Source organism: Bacillus rossius (assembly GCF_032445375.1).
Source record: "Bacillus rossius redtenbacheri isolate Brsri chromosome 4 unlocalized genomic scaffold, Brsri_v3 Brsri_v3_scf4_2, whole genome shotgun sequence".
Lineage (NCBI taxonomy): Eukaryota > Metazoa > Arthropoda > Insecta > Phasmatodea > Bacillidae > Bacillus > Bacillus rossius.
The window spans coordinates 14,169,567-14,191,283 of record NW_026962011.1 but is presented as its reverse complement, the minus strand read 5'-3'; the positions used below and the strand labels follow the sequence as shown (position 1 = coordinate 14,191,283).

Sequence of the window (21,717 nt, the reverse complement as noted above, 5' to 3'; positions counted from 1 at the left end):
TAAGGTCAAAGGCCAAGGTCAATGTTCAATGTCAACAGTTGAGGACAAAAGTATGGTGACCTGATAATTATACTACATGGTATCGGCACACTCTAGCAGACGAAAACAAGATGGTGGTCTCCAGCGGATGAAGACAAGATGGCGGACATGATGTCATACCAGTTGATGATATATACCTTGGTACTGGTGGTGGTAGATCAGTCTAGGTAGCTTTCATGGAGGAAGGATCGGTCGTTTACTCTCGTCGGGAATCGAACCAAGGACGTACATCGATATAATCAAACAGAATTCAAATACATTAATTTTATGATGAATTTTGGAATTTTTTTCATTAAAATCAGATAATAAATAAAGATTTTCAAGATGACGTCCAAATTTCAAGATGGCGGACATGACGTCATACTAGGTGAAGATATGTATACTTTGACATAAGTGGTGGGGGTAAGTCAGTCTGCCAGCAGCCGTCATTGAGGAAGGAGCCTGTCGCCATTTTTAATTTTTTGACCTCGTCGGGTTCGAACCGAGGACTCCGAGCTCCGTGTCGTAAATGTACGTTTTTTATAAATATTTTATTAAAATTTTATTAATTGGAATTTTTGAAAAATTTTAAAAAAATTTCCATTAAAATCGGATAATAAATAAAAACGTTAAATATGGCGGCCATAACGATAATTGCAACGGTGATGTCATCATCCAATATGGCGGAAAACAAAATGGCGGAATGTTCGAGAAAACAAAATGACGTCATCCAAAATGGCGGATCCAAGATGGCGGATCCAAGATGGCCGCCGTGATCTACGTGTCCCGTTACGTTATGTCCCGTTACGCTGTGTCCCGTTACGCTCGTCCAAGATGGCCGCCGTGACGTCAAAATCCAAGATGGCGAAAAGGACACACAGCTCCGCAACCTGAATCCTGTGCCAGTATGCCCTATTATATACTACTCACATGCATCCATAACGGTACGCAACTCTAGCTCTGTATTGCCGCATTTGTTAGGAAGTTCTAGATGGGGAGAAGCCATTAGTGGCATTAGTGCATCATTGTGGTCCCTTCCTTAGTCCTTTCATTCGTTTTCTCCGTGTAAGTAGGCCTGAGGGTAGAACTCTTGCCAACTATAATGAAAAAAAAAATATATAGCTTCTAAATTCTTCGTTCATAAGCAAAAAAAAATATTAAACTTTTCTGTTGGCTAATGATAATGTCTAAAAATATTATTAAAAGTAACGCAACGAAATAAATTTTTGGAAACATTTGTGTTTCAGATCTAATATACGATATATATGTTCCGTAATTTATCATAAAAGAAGGGTATTTCGTATTTCAAAGAAACATTTTTGTAAATAATTCTTGTTATTTTACTAAAAAAATTTTATAGTACATTATGCAAAGTTTTTCCTCTTGGAAAAGCAAGTGATCAAGTTATTATTTCAACAAAATTATTCTTTGTAATTTTAAAAATTATTATTTCTTGGTTTTATTTCGGCCAAGGCCTGTAAATTCGACAACAGATAAAAAATATTGCTTGTAGCTTCTTCGCAAATAAATGTTGTGACATACGTTCACGTATGCCCGTTATAAATCAGTCCTTTTCGCGGTGTTTCGTTAACGAAAATTTCCGCTTATTGTTGATGCGTGAGCAGTTGAGTCACGCCTCACTCGACCTTGAAACATGTGCGCGTCAACAGCCGGTCGGTCGTCACAGAACAAATCACCACCGACAAAAACACATCACACCACTCTTCACGCTTACAGACGAGAAACGTAAAATTCTCTAAACCCGAGTGACACGTCCCAATAAGCCACGTTCTTGCATCTTTGGATTTCGTTTTTTTTTTTTTTTAAGTTTTAGAATTAAAAGGTACGTTACATTTAATCTGTTACATTGATTAAAGGGCGAAACTTCTTTGACAATTTAAACTTCGACTCGTAAGTATATCTAAGAGGTAACAAGGCAGAGAGAGAGAGAGAGAGAACAAATTTCCAAATAAATATTACTTACTGTTGAAATACATCATAAAAACTTATCGTGTTACTGTTTCTTCAAACAGTTCTGTCATTTGGAACACGCCAAATCTCTGAACGAAATATGAAATTCGTAACAGGAAAATGCAGGGACTGTTTCAACATCACTGTCTACGCTGATGGTTGAACAAGAAGGAACTCTAATTTTTTTTCTCCTAACCTAACTAAAACTAAGTGTATTTGGGAGGGGTCCGGGTTAGGGGAGGGACCTAAGTGCGTCTCAGGCCGAAGCCTATATGCCTAGTCATGCTGGGATTAACTATGCAGGGAGAGTGTTGCATGCATCGTGTGCTAAGGAGGGGATTGGCCAGCCATGGCAGCAATTGATGCCATGACTAACTCCCCTCACTCATAAATCTTGACGATAACTAGAGATAGGTTGGGCCCAGGTAAAACCTGCATAGACACAGGTAAACCCTGGGCACTGTCATGCGGGGTGAAAATTTGCATGCATTAATTGTAGGAGAATACAGGAGACAGAGGATGGTCTGGATGAAGAGTTGGACAGAGTATAAAAGAGTCTACCATGCGGGGGGTTGGGTACTTGGACTCGTGGTCCGCTTTTTTTTTGTCCAGTGCTGGATTTAGTGACAAGGGATGCAAGCGCCCCTGTTGGTGAGTGGCTACACTGACCACTCACTCCACTGCCAGTCAGCACCTAAAACTAAAGAAGAAAACATGAATAACACAAGAAAAATGTTACAATAAAATAAACATGCTGTCGTACAGGGCGGAAGCAATTTGACTTATATTATATGAATAACACTTAATTCTATTATTTTTATTTTGTTTTTATGCATTATTTTTGTCCTTTTTTTCTTTTCTTTTTCTTTCTTATTCTAACATGCCACGCATTGGAACGCGAAGAAACTGGAGCGCGCTGGCAGCAAATATAAGGTATTCACAGCTGACTGACTATAGGATAACAATATCTACGCGTGCGCATGTGCACACTCTCTGTCGTTTCTTTCGTTCATCTATCTCTCTCAGTTCTATTTTGTGGGTGGGGGACGTATCGTCTAACAAAGAGAAGAACGATAACGAGCCCAGAAACGTATATAGCATAGTACTCTCGTGCCTTTTATTATAGTGCCTATTGTTTGTCATTTTCGCGTCAGAAAAGTTTCACCATGTTTCACGAAAACGTTGCATTAAAATTAGGAGTTTAAATTTTACTCTCATCGCGTCCAAAGAAGCTTCACTTCAAAATTCTCGCAAAAATCTTTCTTATTTTTTTCCGGGTCAGCAGGTTTTTGCATTTTTAGTTGATCCTAAGTAAAATGAAAAGTTGGTTTGGTACATAAATAACTCCTAATATTGTAAAATAAAATGTCTCTTCTTGTATTTTGTCTTGCGTTTCCGCCTTTAATATTTGAATTGAAGAGTTCCACAGACGAGATGAACATTAATGGAGGCCACGATGTTATTTTTATAACGTTTTTAGTAATTAAACTTTCGTACAGTGAAAGAAAATCTTTTAAATCAAGTTATTGAATATTTCGTATGTTTTCATAATAAATTTTGATTCTCAAAAGAAGCCCAGGGGAAAAAAATTAGTAATTAGGTATACCGTTATACAATTTCAGGATGTATGGTTTGTGTCGTCTTACGTCTATCGTGCTTCACAAACGACCGTGATTTACTTGCGTTGATTGCGTTGTTTGACGCAGCGTCCCTTGCGTGGTTTGCAACCCTGGTCTAACTCGCTAAAGTTACGTGACTCACTGCACGCACGAACTTGCAGCAGACAGACCACGTCACTTCGCCGCTGGGAAAACCCATCGCCTGCGTCGCAGCGCCAGAGTTTCTGCACGACTCTGCCACAGCAAACAGTGGAGGTGGAAGAGTACACACTACTCGTGAGGGGTCGCTGGTGTTTGCTCACCACTATTAATAATATTCGAAAGAGCTTTCGACATGCTATACGCAGTCGACGTCACCTAACATTTGCAGTGGCTGTCTGATAACTTCCACTTGGAAAACCAAAATGTACTAAACGGCATGGCTTCGATCCCATCTCTATCTCTCCCTCCCCCTCTCCACCTATCACCCTCTCCTCCTGCCCCCGACCAACGGAGACGTTTTTGCCCATCTCCACAAAACCTAGTTCAACTATACCTAATTCCTTAAATACGAGATCCCGAATAAATGTTCTTATCCATGCAAACAAATAAATCAGCTTTTATGGGCGAGTCACGAAATAGTATACGCTGGCTGGAAAATCGTTGTGTATCGGCCATCTTTCAGCTAAAGTCACAAGAACCTTTTGTCAAAACTTTTTGTATTCCAAATAATATCAATTTTCCAGTCTTTCAGTAGGCTATTGGAATCGCCTGTGGTGTATTCCCGAAGAGTAAAGGCGCGAAAACGAGGAGATTCGACTAATCAAAAACACGTGCCTACATATTAACTTACCAGGTAGGTACTTCTTAAAATCTTCGTCATACAGTGTGGGTGAATTTCAATTACAATTCTTGCACACGATGAACCTTGGTGCTTCCTCAGCAAACATCACTCCTTTGAATTTGACAGGAGTTTTATTGTATCCATCCACAAGAGTTACGTTGTTGCTCAGAGTTGCAGCATGTGCAAGGATTTTGGCATCACTGTAAGTTAGATTTTTTTTTGTAATAAATCACTGTCCAATACGTTCTGGCATATATGTATGTAATGCTGTGCTGAACTGTGTGTTTTTTTGTGCGTTTGCTAGGAAAGTTAAAAAAAAAAACCTGAAAACATTTCGTAGAACTAATTTAAACTCGTTGAAGGCAAGGCGAAGGTAATATTTCACTTCATTCTGTTTACTTCTTCCGGTTTTATATAGTCATTAATAGTATACGTGTTGCGAAAAATTCTAGAGATTTCATGTAACATCTCTCTGGTGAACACATTTCCATTCACGCATGCAATGCTATGTCCGACCTGAGGACGCAGTGGTCACAGTTCCTGGCTGGCAAACCGATAGTCCCGTGTTTTAGTCCCAGGTGGGTCAGGGATTTTTCAACCGTGGAAAATTTTCCTCCTCGGGGCCTAAGACTGGGTGTCGGAGTTTTCCCTTCCCTTCCATACCGTCGAAGACCGCGGTAGGGCACAGAAGAATCACCGTGCTATAAAAAAACACAGTTGCGCAGTGGCTTCCAGAACCGCGGCGTTACCTCTGGTATCCGCGTTAGAGCGCGAGTGATTTGGTCTCATCACCATAACCACCCCCACAATCACCATCACCATCATAATCATATAAAATTCATCATATCCCCATCATCACCATAACTACGACGCCATCACCACCATCACATCACCACCATCTCATCATTACCATCACCACCATCATCGACGCCATCACCATCACCATCTCCATAACCATCATCACCACCATCATCGACGCCATAAGCACCATCACCACCCCCACAATGACGTCCCCAGGGACCGCCGCAAGACGGGAGACACGCCGCGCGCGTGTCCTCGCCCGGCAGGGATGGCGCCGTGGCTGCCGTGGGCGACGGCAGCGCTCGCAGCGGCGGTGCTGGCGGCGGCGGCCGGCGGCCCGGCGCCGTGGGGCGGCGGCAACAACGTCGCCGTGTCGCCGCTGGACCGCATCGTGTTCCCGGGCGACGCGCGGTCGCCCTTCTCCGACCCCAGCTCCCCGCGCGGCGCCCTCGAGCGCTACCGCCAGGCGGCCGAGGCCGTCTTCGGCGTCGCCGTCCGGCTGAAGGTCAGTCACCCCTCCCCTCCCCCCCCTTCCCAACGAGCGTACTCTCAAACAATTTGAAGTTCTCAAAAGTAGCACAGTGGTAGGCTGTTTCCCAACGGCCACTTGGTCACATAATATTTGCTTACGAACACTCACAACCACGTGAAGTAGTTTGCAAGGACAGTCGGAGAATGAATGATACGTACACCATTGGTATTACTTTTGAGAAATGTTAAAAAATGGACAGTATTTACAATAACCAAATTGTATGTTTAACAAAATATACTTCTTGCATAAATTATCCTTATAACATGATATAACGACTCTTTAAAAATTAAGGTCCTAAAACAACCATAATAAAATTATAAAACAAAAAAGTGAATAAAACCAATAAAAATTAAATTTAAGAGGATTTAAACCTTATCAGGCCAGGAGCTGGCCATCAATTAATTTTGAAAATAAGCGAAACATTAGTGACATGCGGTTGCTTATTCGGTGTTACTTATTTTCCCGAGGCGTGTAGTAGGTATGTGGCAACTGGAGAGACACGGAGACTGGACTGCGACTGCCCGCAGCTGTTCCTGCACGTCAGCGACAAGGACAACTTCGTGGTGTCGCCGGTGAGCGTGGCGGCGGCCATCGGCGAGCTGCTGCTGGGCGCCAAGGGCCGCTCGCGCGAGCAGCTCGAGTGGCTGCTGTCCACCGAGGACAACTCCACCGGCAACTCCAGCTCCACCGGCATCGCTGGCGGTAACGATCACAGACCATGTCACCCCAGGGTATTGCAGCGGCCGGGATTCGATCCGTCAACCTTTGGATTGGTAGTCAGCGATGCTAACCGCACGGCCACGAGGCCATTTCCCAGGGTATCACCCATGGAGCTTATATACAGTAATACATCTGGAGAGGACAAGGGAAGGCTAGCAAAGTATGCGAGGTGAAGCCGGGTATCGGCGTTTGTTCCCTGCTTCCTACGCTGGAAGAAAACGAAAACGAGCCAAACTTGCCTCGCGCGGCCGAAAAATCCTCCAAACTAAACTCGCAACTGCTCTGAAACTATCAAAACAATCAAACTGAACATTTTTACTGGAGTATCTGTAAACATTTTTCCCCTCACCGCTTTAATATTTTTTCGAAACATGAATACTTTCATTTTTAAAAATTAAATACCTATTTACTGCCAAAAAATGTTGTGAATACGCAGAGTAAATTACAACATCGAGGAAAAATTTTTGTATGCAATTATAAGTGGGGGACACCAGCGTATGAAATAAGGAAGAAGCCTCAGATTTTATTTATATACCCCTCTTGACACATTCAACCCCATACTTTTATTTTTACAGAGAGTTGAAGTGGGAATAATGTTTCAGTGGGTAACACTACCGACATATGTCTTCGGAACGTACTTCTTTTTGTTAATACATCTCAAAATTTATAATTTCATACACAACGTTTATAAAAACGAATTATTGCTTATCTCATTTAATCTATTACAAATCTCTTGTAATATACGTGTATTAGTAGAAGTTAGAAGTCTTTTCAATAACATGTTCATGTTACAGTCTACTCAACCAACGTAACATGCAAACCTTAGTTAAACACTGGTAGATAAATGTTTGTAATAACTGTAATGCTATGCATATACTGACAATGTAAGACACTTTCAATTTTATTAATTGTTTGCATAAGAATTAATAATTTTAAAAAATAATAGAATATGCCTTTATAGACTGAAAAGTGAAAACCTTTCACGTAGGTTCAAGTCGCGTACATAAAAGTTTTTAAATATATATAATTACCAAATATTGTTGAATATATTTAACATTTTTATACATGTTACAAAACACATATAATAACAAGCCTATCTAGGATATAAAAAGACAGAAGCCAAATTTTAGCATTTTGTATTTTTTTTCTCTGTGTGGGCAAAATAACAGTTCTTTGCTAATACTGTACTATATTTCTAAAAAAAAATACGAAAACCCCTGACATCGTCACCATAACAATGATAAATTTGCAAAATAATTAAGGCACGTCTTTTAATGCTACAAAGCACACTCTTAAGAGAAATGTTTTAAACTTATGTTGGGATGTAACTAATATCTTAAAAGCATTGTGAAACCGTTACTTTGAGGGAAACCTTAATATACCGAATACCATACCATCCTTTAATCGAGTTCGATTTTCGCTTCTTAAGACCCATTTATTTGTCATCAAAATGAATGGTTCGGAGACGCAGTCCAATTTTTCCGTTTTGTCGCTTTTTCTCAGAGCTGTCGTTGATCGTCACGTTTTGGAAATCTATGAAAAAAGTAAAGAATTGTACTTACAACTGAAACAAATTCTCTTTGTTAATTAGTTTTCTTAGGTTTGTCGAAAAGTTCGAAGATTAGTTACATCTGTTTAAAACATTTGCCACTTTTTTCTGATGCTTCAAAAGTTTTGGGAATTAATTTAGTTAACAAATGAAAAAAAAAAAATCGTTATTACCTGTGAAAAGCAACGCCATCCGGCTTGGAATGCCATCGATTTGTACAGCCATATGCGCTACAGGAAATCACCATCGTAGCCGCACACCAGCGCCTCCAGCTCAAGGACAAGTGGGCTGTGGCTGTGTTTCCAGTAGAAATACACTCTCTTCCTCTTTCTTTTCATCCCTTCTTCGCAACCGGCTGGCTTTGCTCTCGCCCTACACATGTACACTCCAGATCTTCTTACATGCTCCTTGGTATCACCGCGGCTTCTTTTTACTTTCAGTGACATACCGTAATTTGTACCCATAGGACGTACCATAATTATCCGACGGATGTACGATAATTTGTAACATAATTTCTACCTCGTGTGTCATAATTATAGTACGCTGCACCGTATCTATAGTGCGTACCTATAAACTGATCCAGAATGCCCGCGCTTGTTTAAAAAAATTTTGTGTGCCCGTCAGGGGGTGATGGAACGCTACTAGGAGAGGAGAGCACGATTCACCACGCGAAGTACGCTTGGAATTCAACCGGTGAGGAGTTAGATAGGGGCGTCTTCCAGCCATGTAGAAGCCGAAGCATTTCGTGGGGGTTTTCGTGACAGAGAGACTCTGTGGTGGTCTTTTCGTTTCCTTCCGCAGTACGGAGGTGAAGGAAATGCGCCGGGAATGGAACATGGGACTTTTCGGCTCTATAGCCAAGAGTTATAACTATTGAACAAACAGGTTGGACAGATATCTGGATACCTATAAATCAAAAATTTTTGGAAGTCTTGCTAATAAAGTACTCTCAATATTCCTCTGCCACTAGGCTAATTAAACATTACCAGGGTCTAAATTACGTATTTTTAAACATGCATCGAGTACGTGCTACCAAAGTATACGTTAAGTGCAAATCTTATTCTCAGTTACGAAAATAAACATATTAAGTGTCCAGCAAGTTTTGATGAAGCACTTCAAAAAATAAGTTAAGTTTCTCGGGAACTAATTATTTCGATTTGCTGTCAAGTTAACAGGGCACACACCTGATCATTTTAAAGTTAGAATATACGCAGTCATACAGTCTGTTCCATGTAACTTGTTTAAAATTTTACAGTTCTTAAAAGTAGTTAACGATTTTTTCGGTTATCCGTGCTTACAAACAACTTCATGTTTGCAATTGACAGTGGGGAAATGGGTGCCACTGGTACTAATTTTAAGAACAGTAAAATTTGAGAATAGTTGCACGACATACTTTAACATCAATTAATTTTTTTTTTAGTAAGTAATACTTCTTTACAACTGGTAGGGGAAAGTTGAGGCTATGACCCATCAGAGCGTAACAAACGCCCAGAGTGTAACGAAAACTGAAGCGCGAATTCATGAATCGCAGTTTAGCTATTAAATTACTCGCCGAAAAACACAGCACAAGCAGTGCTCGATGGCATGTTTCGAATTATAGTACACTTGCATACTTCTAAATCTTCTTATACACTCACATAACTGTGCGTTCACCTGTGCGCTTAAGTATAATTGAACACTTGTACACTTGCTTCAAATACTTGTGTAGCTTATCACACGCATTTTCATTCCTATATCGTTGAAAATATCACTTTTACTCAAACATACTTTTACACTAGCATACTTTGACTATGGTATACTTTGACACTAGCATACTTTGATAAAGGTAAACTTTCACACTAGCATACTTTGACAATATTATACATTGACTCTAGCATACTTTGACACAAGCATGCTTTGACTCTAGCATGCTTTGACTCTAGCATGCTTTGACTATAGCATGCTTTGACAATTGTATACTTTGACAATGGTATACTTTGACACTAGCATACTTTGACAATTTTATACTTTGACAATGGTATACTTTGACACTAGCATGCTTTGACACTAGCATGCTTTGACAATTGTATACTTTGACTCTAGCATGCTTTGACAATTGTATACTTTGACTCTAGCACACTTTGACACTAGCATACTTTGACACTAGCATACTTTAGCTCCCACGCACTGCCCCACGCTACACTGCTACACGCGAACGCGCGCTGTCCGCAGCGGGCGACCCCCTGGAGCTGCACCGCCAGCTGGGCGGGCTCGCGCGGCTGCTGGAGGCGGCGGACCACACGGCCGAGGGCTACGTGCTCAGCATGGCCAGCGCCTTCTTCGTGCAGCCCGACCTGCGCATGCGCCCCAGCTACGTGCACGCCGTCACGCAGCTCTACGGCCTGCAGTTCTGGCCGCTGGACTTCAGGTGCTGCGAGTCCCTTACCCTCCCTTCGAGGATTCACATACACTAGCAAAGACCATCAGAAAACTAGCTGCATGAGATTACAAGGGTTATTTTATTCATCAGTGGGCTACAAAAAATTTTTTTTTCTCTCTCCATAATAGATAGACATTACTAGTACACGGAATTCACTGGAATTGTGTTTCCGAGCGGTCTATATTTGATGACGGTTCGCACACGTATTTCTGTAAGCATGTCTTTTTTTTTATACAAACTTGATTGGTGTGTTTAATTTTTTTAATAGCATATATACGTATGTGTGTGTATTAATGATTTGTCTTAACGAAACCCTCAAAACATTTGGTGCTGGAACAAAGTATTGAAAAGAATTAAATTGAAAAACCCAAAATAATAAATGTTTAGTTTTCTTTTCTCACACAAAATCATCACTCAAATTTCCATGTGTAAAGTAGCTTGGCTTTTTGGTTGTAGCCGTGTCCTTGGCGAATAATTCACCGACTTTTCGGTCGACATTACAGTCGCCATCATCAGGGAGTCAGAAGGTAACTGCTCCCTGATGATGGCGACTGCAATGTCGACCGAAACGTTGGTGAATTATTCGCCAAGGACACGGCTACAACCCAGAAGCCAAGTTACTTCAGACAATGGCAGTGAAAGCCTGCGAACATTATTATATGTGTAAACTTTCAAATTAAAAAAGTCTACTTACTGCTACCTGAGATTTTATTGTAAAAGTCTTTTTCCTTTTATAAATCAATCATAAAGAAAACCTACCCACAAAAATGATGTAATGGTTATACTGGACCCCCTCCTTCACAAAATCGTGGCTACGGCACTGGCTGGGATTCAGGAAAACTGTCGTGTTAGGGGGAAGGGGTATGGTTTTCATCCAGCTGACATACGTGTGAATAAACACATCGTGTTCTTTCCGCTATTTTATTCTATTATGGTCTACCAATTGGACCGCCGACACTGTCCTGTGTGACCGAACAATGCGGTGCCATGGTTCGGCAGAACCCGGCATCGAATCTCGGTTTATTCATCCTGAATTCGCATGGTTATCTGAAATTATGGTATGGTTTCCCACATCATTGCATATATGTACTGGATGCCATGAACAAAACCTTAAGCATGGTCACCATAGATGAATGAATACATAAATACACAGAGAAAAAAGCCTAAATCAGCTGACGTGAAATAATAAATGCCTAGACACCCCAGAGAACTAAGTAACAGGAAATTCGTCTGTGCTGCAGTTTATTTCTGACTTAGACATTAGCCTGACCACGACGAGACAGTTGCGACAAGAACAGTAAATACAGGAAAACAACAACTGCAACTGTTTCGTCAGCATACCATCTTCGTCTGTGCTGTAATATTTTTTCTGACTGAATTTCTTCCTTGGAATTATCTGTGCTGTCAAGGTATTTAAGGGATACTATACTAGACCCCGCCATCTTTGATTTTTTCCAACCTTTTGCTAGAATTATAATTTTTGAACTATTTATCCCAATTTTTTTTTTTTGCATTTCAAGACATAAATAATCATATCTTTCAAGAGCTTCTTCATCTTGTCGCATTCAAATATTTACTAACAGGTTCTAGTCCGTAAGCACCGCGAGGTAATAATTAACATTATTTCACGCGGGCGACTGCAACTGTCATGACTTCAAAAAGTAAGTCCTATGCCTTGACAAAAAAAAAATAGTAAAGAAGCTTTATTGTCAGCAGCGCCAAAATATTTGAAATTGCAGGATGGCGAGGCCTACCTAATACCAGTTAAAATGTGACATGAGTTGATTGTGGCTTGTTCTCCGTCTTCACTGAAGTAGTTGAGGTGCTGTGTCGTGTGCGCAGCGGCGACCCGCGGAAGGCGCAGGCCTTCGTGAACAGCTGGACGCGCGAGCACACGCGCGGCCGGATCCCTGAGGCGCTGCCCGGGGGCCTCGCGCCCACCACGTCGGCGCTGCTCATCAACGCCGTGTACTTCAGCGGCGACTGGCAGACGCCCTTCGACCCGGAGCTGACGGTGCCGGGCGTGTTCCGCGCCTCCCCGCACCGCGGCGTCAAGGTCAGCTTCATGCGCGGCCACCTCGACGCGCTGTACGCCGAGAGCGAGGCGCTGGGCTGCCGCCTGGTCGCGCTGCCCTACAAGGGCGCGCGCGCCGCCATGTTCGTGGTGATGCCCTTGAAGGGCCGCGCCGAGCACGACCTGCAGCGCTTCGTGGCGGCGCTCACCTTCCGCAACGTGCGCGACCTGGCGGCGTCCGCCAAGCCGCGGCCCGTCACGGTGGTGCTGCCCAAGATGGTGCTCAAGGACACGCTGAGCATCCGCGAGGCCATCACCAAGGTCAGGGACAAGCTGAAGGAGGGCGACCCCGCGGGCGGCGGGCCGCCCGTCACCCGGGTGCGCCGGAGCCGCTACCACTGGAGGTACAACTCCAGGCACCGGTACTACTTCTCCATACCCTCCCGGATAGACGACTCCCCAGAAGACGAGGGCGACCGACCCACGACCCCGGCCGACGTCGACGACGAGAAGCTGGACCTGGACATGAGCGGCGCGTCGGCGGACCTGCGGTTCCGCGTGGACGACGTACTGCACCAGGTGGCCGTCGACGTGTCGGAGAAGGGCACCGAGGCGGCCGCCGTCAGCGCCAGCGCCGTCGACTACAGCGGCGACGTGAAGCTCTTCAAGGTCGACAGCCCGTTCATGTTCTTCGTGCGGCACGAGGCGACGCTCGCGTCGCTCTTCTGGGGCATCGTCGCCGACCCGACGGGCGGCGAAGGCGAGTACGTGTGAGCCCGGAGACTTGTGTCGACGTGCCGGGTCGCGCCGAGGGTCGTGTTCCGTCGAGCGCGGTCTTACACGGCACGGGGCTGTTGTTCGCAGACACTGAGCAGGGACGGTTATAGGCTTTCCTTCACCCGAGGTAGTAATTGAGGTAAGCCAACCCCCAAACCCCCCCCCCCCCAACCCATTCCCAAAAATAAAGTATCAGACATATTTTATTTGTATCCGTGTACAATAAAGTTAAATATTATTGAAACCTATGTACTTACCAGTGTTTAAGTGTACGTTTAATTTCACGGCCTCTGTGTAAGTATGCCGCACAAACTCACAAGAAACTGAGAATTTAAAATTATCATTGTAAACACCATTGTTGTTAATGATTAATTCAAAATTTTTATTAGATAATGTAAAATTATTCATTACATTTGCCTTTTATTTCAAACTTTTTTTGTCAGCTCATCCTGCGCTCCTTCTAACCCAGCGCCCGGGTAAGCTTCCCACCCCCCTCCTACAGTAAAAATTGCCCCACTCCCTGGTCCGTCACTAATGCCGAGAGCAAGTTTGGAGACACATCATGTGGGATTCCGACAAGTCGTTTGCTACTTGACGTTTATGAGTCATGAAATATGTGTACACAATTGCCTGTTTCATCTTCGCATGTGTGTTGGAAAAACAGTCTTATTTTGTATCATGATTTATGTGTGCCCAAATATAACCATAAAAACCAATTTTGCCTTCCATTCACTCCACCAATGCATTTACATATTCGCAGATACAATTAACGCTTTATTAGGCAAATGAATAAATTTTCTTCAAGGAACGGAAATATTTAAATAATCTTAAATAAAATATTTTTTTTTGGCTTCAGATTGTTAATTAGGGTCATTTAAAAAGTCGAAAATATAATTTTTGTATTGCGTGCTTGGTTTATTTGGTGGTATTATCAAAAACTACATTGAGATCCGTAATCTTTTAAAACAATTTATTATGTTCACTCAAATTAATTATTATATATAATTTAAATTCAAATCTCTCTACAATACAGACTCATATGAATATGCTTATTCTTGTATTATCATTTGATAAAACTTCAACTGGTTCGTCTGCATAGTTTGAGAGAAGCTCCATTTATGAAACATATTTTGAAGATGGCCGTGGACTTGACGAGTCTGATAATGAAATTGGATTCGGAAGTTTTAGTTTTAAAAATCATCTGCGCAAATATGCTTTACTTTACTATGGACTTACTAATAATACACGGCGTCGCTCACGCTAATTTCAGGATAGGTTGATATTTTATTTATTTTAATAAAGGATGTATATTCTCCAATTTTTTTTTACGTTTGGGTTGAGATAAATCCATTTTTTTACTAATCCTTTTGCGTTTTATTTGGTTATATGCAAGGAATAATTAAAAACCAAACTTTACCCTGTTTTACGTCATTGGAGATATCTGTAATATAGATATTTTAAAAAGTTTTTAATGTAAATAAAACAGGTTTACAATATATCTTTCGTATTCGTAGATTAATAGTTAAATATAGTATTAGTTAAACAAACACACAACAATTTCACCCTTCATCTCTTTATCTTTACCCACCGGTATGTCTGTGTGAAAATTCGTGACTACAGATTTAGAAAATACACCGAAGACCGTTAGCCACATAATTTAAAACCTTTCCATTTTTACTATTTCAGGCGTAAAATCTAAATTATAGAAAACTTTGATTAATATTAAAATTGAATTCATCTTACCCATGCATAATTAAATGACTTAATGGAATGTTTTTTTTTTTCATTTCTACAATACTAACCTATGTTACAACTTCAAAGGTTAAATTTAGGGAAACGATGTTTAAGAGGAGTTATAATTAAGTATGTAAATAAAACATTAAAACCAATAAATTCAGATTGATTTGATTATTAGATATAATTTTATTATAATAAAACTATGTTTACTCTCATATCAACCCCCTTAAAGGTATAATTTCAGAACGTGGTAAAGTAGAGTTGGTAGTATTTTTGTATGTTTATAAATCATACCCTATGGTTTTGTTTGCTTCAGAAATACGATTTTTATAATAAAACAAGTAAAGACCACTTTTTCAACCCTCTGCGAGAGAATGTCGAAAATGGTAGAAACATGAGATGAAACTCATTATTTGGGTTATGATTGCAAAGTTTCTTATTACCGCTTGATTTGCTCGAGAGATATGATCTATTATTATAAAACCAATTTACCCCTTTCTCACCTCCTTTGCAGTCATTTTGTGATAACCAATAAAAACATGCTAACTAATTATGTACATTATTCGTCCTCAGTTTCTTATCTTCCGTTTAATTTTCTTCTGAGTTTTTTTATTGTAAAAATTAACCTACACTGTTTTAAACTTCTTTGTAGCTAACTTGTGAAAAAAAGAAAAGCACACTTCGTTAATCATTACATAAATTTTTAATGCTCATTTATTTGCATCCTACTTGATTTCCTTCGGAAATGTGATTTATTACTTTTAAAACCAATCCTTCTGCAATTGAGTTTTTTTAAAAAAGTAAACGCTACGTTACTCACTATGCTAGTTATTCATGCTCAGTTTCTTACCTTTCACCTAATTTTCTTGGAGACATATTTTTTTCACAGATAAATCGTTACTTACCTCCTTTTCACATAATTTGCATTCGAATATTAATAAAATATATAAATATGCAAGTTAACATAATATATACGTTATTCCTGCCCAGTTTCTTACCCTCATTGTCTCCAGCTTGATGTTTTGGAGATAAGATTTTTTAAAATATTACCTCATAAATGGACGAATTATGAAAAATTAAAAAAAAACTGTACGTAATTCACTATATGCATGTTCTTCATCCTTTCTTACATAAAGTGATAGTGGATTCAGATTTTTTATTATTATTAAAACCAAACTTACCACTTTTACACCACCATATGGATGGATGCAATCTCATATAAATTCAAAATGTGTATTTTTATTAAGTTTATTTTATTATCCAATATTATACATCCTGATTCATTAGTTTTGGTGGTACGACATTTTAAAATAAAACTAAACCTTTAAACTTACCCCGTTTTTACCCTTTAAATGGACAAAATTCATATTTTGAAAACTGAAAAAAAAAAAAAAAAAAACACTTTACTCTTTATGTACATTGTTTTATTCTAACTTTCTTACATCTATTTCTAGTAAATTTGGAAGTACACATTTTCTCATTAAAACCAAACTACTTCTTTAACATCTCTTAGGTTTGGAATTTCACTAAATGTCAAAAAGACTATTTTGTAAAAAATTTTATTGATAGCAAATATATATTTTTTGTTTAGATTCGAAGACATAACGCATTATTTTCAAACCATTATTTTTCACTCCCTTTGAGGTGTAATTCTATAATTATATTAATTCTGGTATTTAAGTAACTAAAAGCCTTACTTATAAAAACAGTTTATAAAAATCTGCCATGAAGATTTTCACAGATGCTGGAAAAATCTGACTAACAAAATTACCAAAATGATATATTTATAGTTCAAAATTATGTAAATAGAGATTTATTAGATTTTTTTCATAATGCCATGTAATGTACAGACTGTTTATCTCAAGAAAATATATTATTAGTGAACTCCTCTAAATAAAGATGATAAACCATTTGTTGTAAGTACATTAAATTATATTTTCGATGATAACTGCAAGAAATAATTCATTTTTGAAGCCCAAATGACAAAAAAATTAACAATTTTAAAACAAAGTAATTTATATTTATTTTGCTATTTTACCCAAACGTAGGTAGTTGATTCGTTGTTTGCGATTTTGACGTGAAAGACATATGAACCGGCAGTAGTCGTGAATGGAGCCAAATCGATAGCAGACAGAACTCGAAAACCCGATCTTGAGGGCTCTTTAAGAATTAATTAGCAATTATTGCAGCTCTCACCGAAAGATTTAACAGGCTTTTGAAAATGCACACAACTACTCAAAAGTAAGTTTGTTCTTTCTTATTTTTCTCGAGGAAAAAAAAAAGAGCTCCAACTTTGAAAGGATGTCACTTTTATTTTCCTCTATACCTTTTAGAACGCTCTTTCTTTTACTTTTTTTCTTTCCATTCACTACTTATATAGGCTCATTAAAAATATTGGCGAGTAAAGAAATTATTTAAGTCACAGTTATCTATTTAATGAAAAAATTTTATAATATAATTTTATATAAATTTCTACAGTACATATATTGATATTTTCAGGGGCTTAAAAGTACATAAAAATAATTTCTAGATTTTCTGAATGCTGATCGAAGCAGGATATACGTCTTCCCTCAAAAGGTATGCCCTACATATTCATAAAAATGTACGATGTATGTATTCTCATTATACGACAAATTATATTAAAAATGATGAAACCGTAATCATTTAAAACTGTCACCAATTTAAAACCAAGCAACCTATATTTAGTTATGTATAGATCAGGTGAAGTAAGAATTTGATTGTGCGCACGGGAGGTAAAAGAAAGGATTTTATTTATGTTAAGGACGCTTGCCCTAATGGCCTATGAGAGAAAAAGGTACCATGATATTTTTGCGGTAGTTGGAAGTTTGAAATTATTAATAATAATACATCAAAGTGATAAAAAATCGCTGAGATAATATATTGTTCAGGTGATATCTTTAAAAAAATAATAATTGAAATTATTTTGGCTGTGTGACTAGCAATAAATTATAATAATAAAATAATATAAATCTTTCGAAACTAAATTTTTTTCAACATTAACTATAATAACCTTAATACATTTATATGCTAAAAATTGGTTTTCACAAGATGTTGGTCATTTGTCGTTAAAAAATCAGCATGTAGTAAAATTTTTATTTACTAACGCTACAATGGATGTCGGATGAATCGCGAAAGTTTATCGGCTGAAGTTATTCCATAATAATTCAATTGTGAACCGATTTCGTGTAATTCTGGTTATACAGTTGTATACATAGCCTAATATAAACACGCTGACTGTATCAAAATCAACGTCGCTACAACTCCGGTATAATATAAAATTTCGCGAATCATAAAACGAGAAAGTTTAAAAAGCCATCAACACGTAACTTTTTTTTAAACTCTGATGATGGCTTTATGGATACTAGAGCGATTCCTTCGCTCCAAAACGGTAAATCAACCATTTAAACTCTATTTACATTTTCTACACCCCGGCTTGGAAATGAGCGTCAATACTGCAGCAATTGTGCAGGCGCCCGTTGCAAGCAGGGGTTGTATTGGCGTCAGTGAGGCGGGAAGATAAGTGCGACGCTGGCTGGTGCTTCTAACGCGGTGTCGCCTCTAAGCGCAATGCTGTGGACTGGCACGCAGTCTTCTTGCTCTGCACAGGGGAACAATGAGAATTGAGCGGTAGCGGTATACATAACATTATATGGCGTTAGTAGTTAGATTTAGTAGGTCCGAGCGCAGTGGCTGGTGGCAAAGGATTCAGGATTCATGACCTTTGACCTCTGACGTCACTGTTATGACCTTTGACCCCTGACGTCACTTCCGGCCGCCATCTTGGATTACGTAACTTCCGACCGCCATCTTGGATTACGTAACTTCCGGCCGCCATCTTTGATTACGTCATTTCCAGCCGCCATAATTGATTACGTCACTTCCGGCCGCCATCTTGGATTGCATCATTTCCAAGAATTTCAGCCATCTTGGATTATGTCATTTCCAAAAATTTCCGCCATTTTGTATTGCATCATTTCCGGCCTCCATATTGTTTTCTAGAACATTCTATTACGTCACTACCAATGAAGCTTCGGATTTAGGATTTTACCATTATGCAATCACCATCTTGGATTACGTAATTTATGGCCGCTATTTTTAATTCTAGAACTTTCTACTATGTAATTTCCGGCTGCTATTTTTAATTCTAGAACTTTCTACTATGTAATCCATTTTGTTTTCTAGAACTTTCTACCATTACAACATAACTACCAAGATTTATATTTTTGCCATTTTATATTCTAGAACATGCCCGCCATTTTGAATTCTAGAACTTTATACCATTACATCACAACAAATGAGGATTCAGTCACCATCTCTAATATTTTTTTTATGCTACTGGCAGCCATCTTGAAATATACTTTTATTACTGAATTTTTTTAATATAATTTAATGCACTATATACAAGCATTTATATTAGTTTCCTTCTAGTGTTGAACATATTGTTCAATGTAATACTTATGTATACCTTAATAACAAACTTTAAAATATTTTAGTGATAACCACTAGACCATCCTTTTAGTTATTTTTTTTTACAACCATGATTCTTATATTTTTTATATATATATATATATATATATATATATATATATATATATATATATTGGTACCAAGGAACTAAAACTACGAAATAACGTACACCATTTTTGATCAATCACCATATTTATTAATATATATGTACAAAAATTATTTTCGAATCGTATTCTTTTCACGACGAATCACATCTTGGATATCTTCCACTTCTTCCCGAAGCCTCCTGAGTTCGTGCAGAACAGCAGTGATGTCCATGTTCCACGCATCTTGCATGGCTATTCTTTCCGCAGCAACTTCTTCCCGAAAGGCGTGCACCTCATCAATGACATTTTGAAGAGACGGTCCATCTTCGGCGGCAGCGCCCTCCTCCTCATCTGTTGGTTCCTCCTCCTGCATGTCAGGCGAATCGAGCGTGTACTCGCTCCAGAGCACCGGCGAAAGTTCTTCGTCGGACCAGCGACTTATACAAGCATAAGATGCAGCGGGTGATATCGAACGTTGGTCCTCTTCCAACGTTGAATCTATTTGCGATGGTTGCCGATCAACCATTGACGATGTTTCCACTTCGATGACTGCATCAAATACAGCATTCAGTAACGACTCGGCACTGCTGCTCAATGTATCCATGTCGGCGTCTACGGTCAAAATGAAGTTAGTCTGGGATCGCATGCCTCTATTTATAGTGGGCAGATAATGTCGCTCATCAGAAGTAAACAAGTCTAGCGATAAGACAAGAAAGTCAAGACCAGCAGTTACTACTTGTCTGTAATGTCAGACATCGGTATCCACGAGTCGTGGCTTTTGTCAAAACCAAGCCAACGTACTAGAACCTTATTTCCTTTACGTCTCAAAACTTTTTCCACCAAATATGTATGCGGAAACTTTGTAGGTTGAATTTCTTCGGCATAAAATCCACCCCGAATAGGATTTCCTTTCATGTCTTCCAGGTAGTACATTCTCGGTTTATAATGACGAATATTTATAACTTTGTAGATTTCCGTGCTCCAATTAGGAGTGTAGCCCTTAACAAATATGCCTTTCTGCTTGGATATTCTGACATAGGATCCTACTCCTGCTTTTACTTTACGAGTATCCAACACTTTAGCATTTTTGAATATGGTCTGAAGTAATGAATTATCCTTGACATCAACAGGTCTCAATTTTGTAGTACGATGCTTCGTATTATTATACGTACTTATAAGTCCAGGCAATATTCCTATCCATTTATAATTTCCATGAGACGAAAATTCGCGCCACATAAGTCCTTTTAAAGTTCGATTAAAACGCTCAATTATGCTAGCTTTGAGGTTGCTGTGAGTCGAGTAATGGTTAATTTTATGTTTCTTCATGAGTGCACTGAAGGAAGAGTTGTAGAATTCTTTACCCAAGTCGGTTTGCAGGTTTTTAGGCGGTCCTCCATCTTGCAAAGCGATGCCCATGGCTTTTGTAACATCGGCAGCATTCTTCGTTTTTAGCGGCACTGCCCAAGCATACTTGCTAAAACAATCTATTACGGTCAACATGTACTTGTACCCTTTATTTTCACGCGAATACGGAATCATTTCGACGAGATCTGCTTGGAATAAATCGCGTAAACCAAAAAGAGTTACTTTGCGTCTTGGATAGTATCGCCTAGCAGGTTTGTGCAATTCAGCAGCTATATCCGAGCGGCTCATTGTATGTAGCCTGCTTCCCTCAGTTCTTCGAGTATAGAACTTATTTCATTTGCGTGCGAATTATTTCCCGCTCTTTGAGAGGCAACTAGCAAACGCAGTCTGTCAACAAGTTCATTCACATCGTCCCAATAAACATAATCTACGCGTCGACCATTTTCGATTTTATTCGGTAGTCCTTTACCAAATTGACTACCACCTCCTACATTCGGAAACAAATGCGAAATGATATCGAATTTAGCATGGTGCTCATCCTTATATGCATTACTCGATGAGTTGTTATTCCTCAAATGCGCACTCGTGATTTTTAATAAACGCTTATACTGCTTTAGTGCTTCCCTAGAATATGTGCTCGGCTCCATCTTGAAAAGCAGCTCATATAGACCAGGAGCTGCATGTATTACTTCGCTACCGACCTGTACTACGTCATTAGGGAGGAAAACAATTTCCTTTTTTCCCAAAAAACATTTTTTATTTCTTTTCTGTACGCCGTATGTCGTATCTTGATTCTGA

At 39.4% G+C, this 21,717-nt stretch overlaps 1 protein-coding gene across 2 annotated transcripts in view; it reads left to right on the top strand.

Annotated features, from left to right (window-relative positions):
* The window catches only part of LOC134541878 (serine protease inhibitor 28Dc-like), a 47,736-nt gene extending 33,777 nt beyond the window's left edge, over positions 1-13,959 (top strand). For both annotated transcript variants that reach the window (XM_063385584.1, XM_063385583.1), the window contains exons 2-5: positions 5,449-5,737; positions 6,292-6,466; positions 10,245-10,440; positions 12,295-13,959. In XM_063385584.1, the coding sequence (XP_063241654.1) occupies positions 5,449-5,737; positions 6,292-6,466; positions 10,245-10,440; positions 12,295-13,240 (1,606 nt within the window). In that variant the 3' untranslated portion in view covers positions 13,241-13,959. The remainder of the gene's footprint in view (positions 1-5,448; positions 5,738-6,291; positions 6,467-10,244; positions 10,441-12,294) is intronic.
* The last annotated feature ends 7,758 nt before the right edge of the window (positions 13,960-21,717 follow it).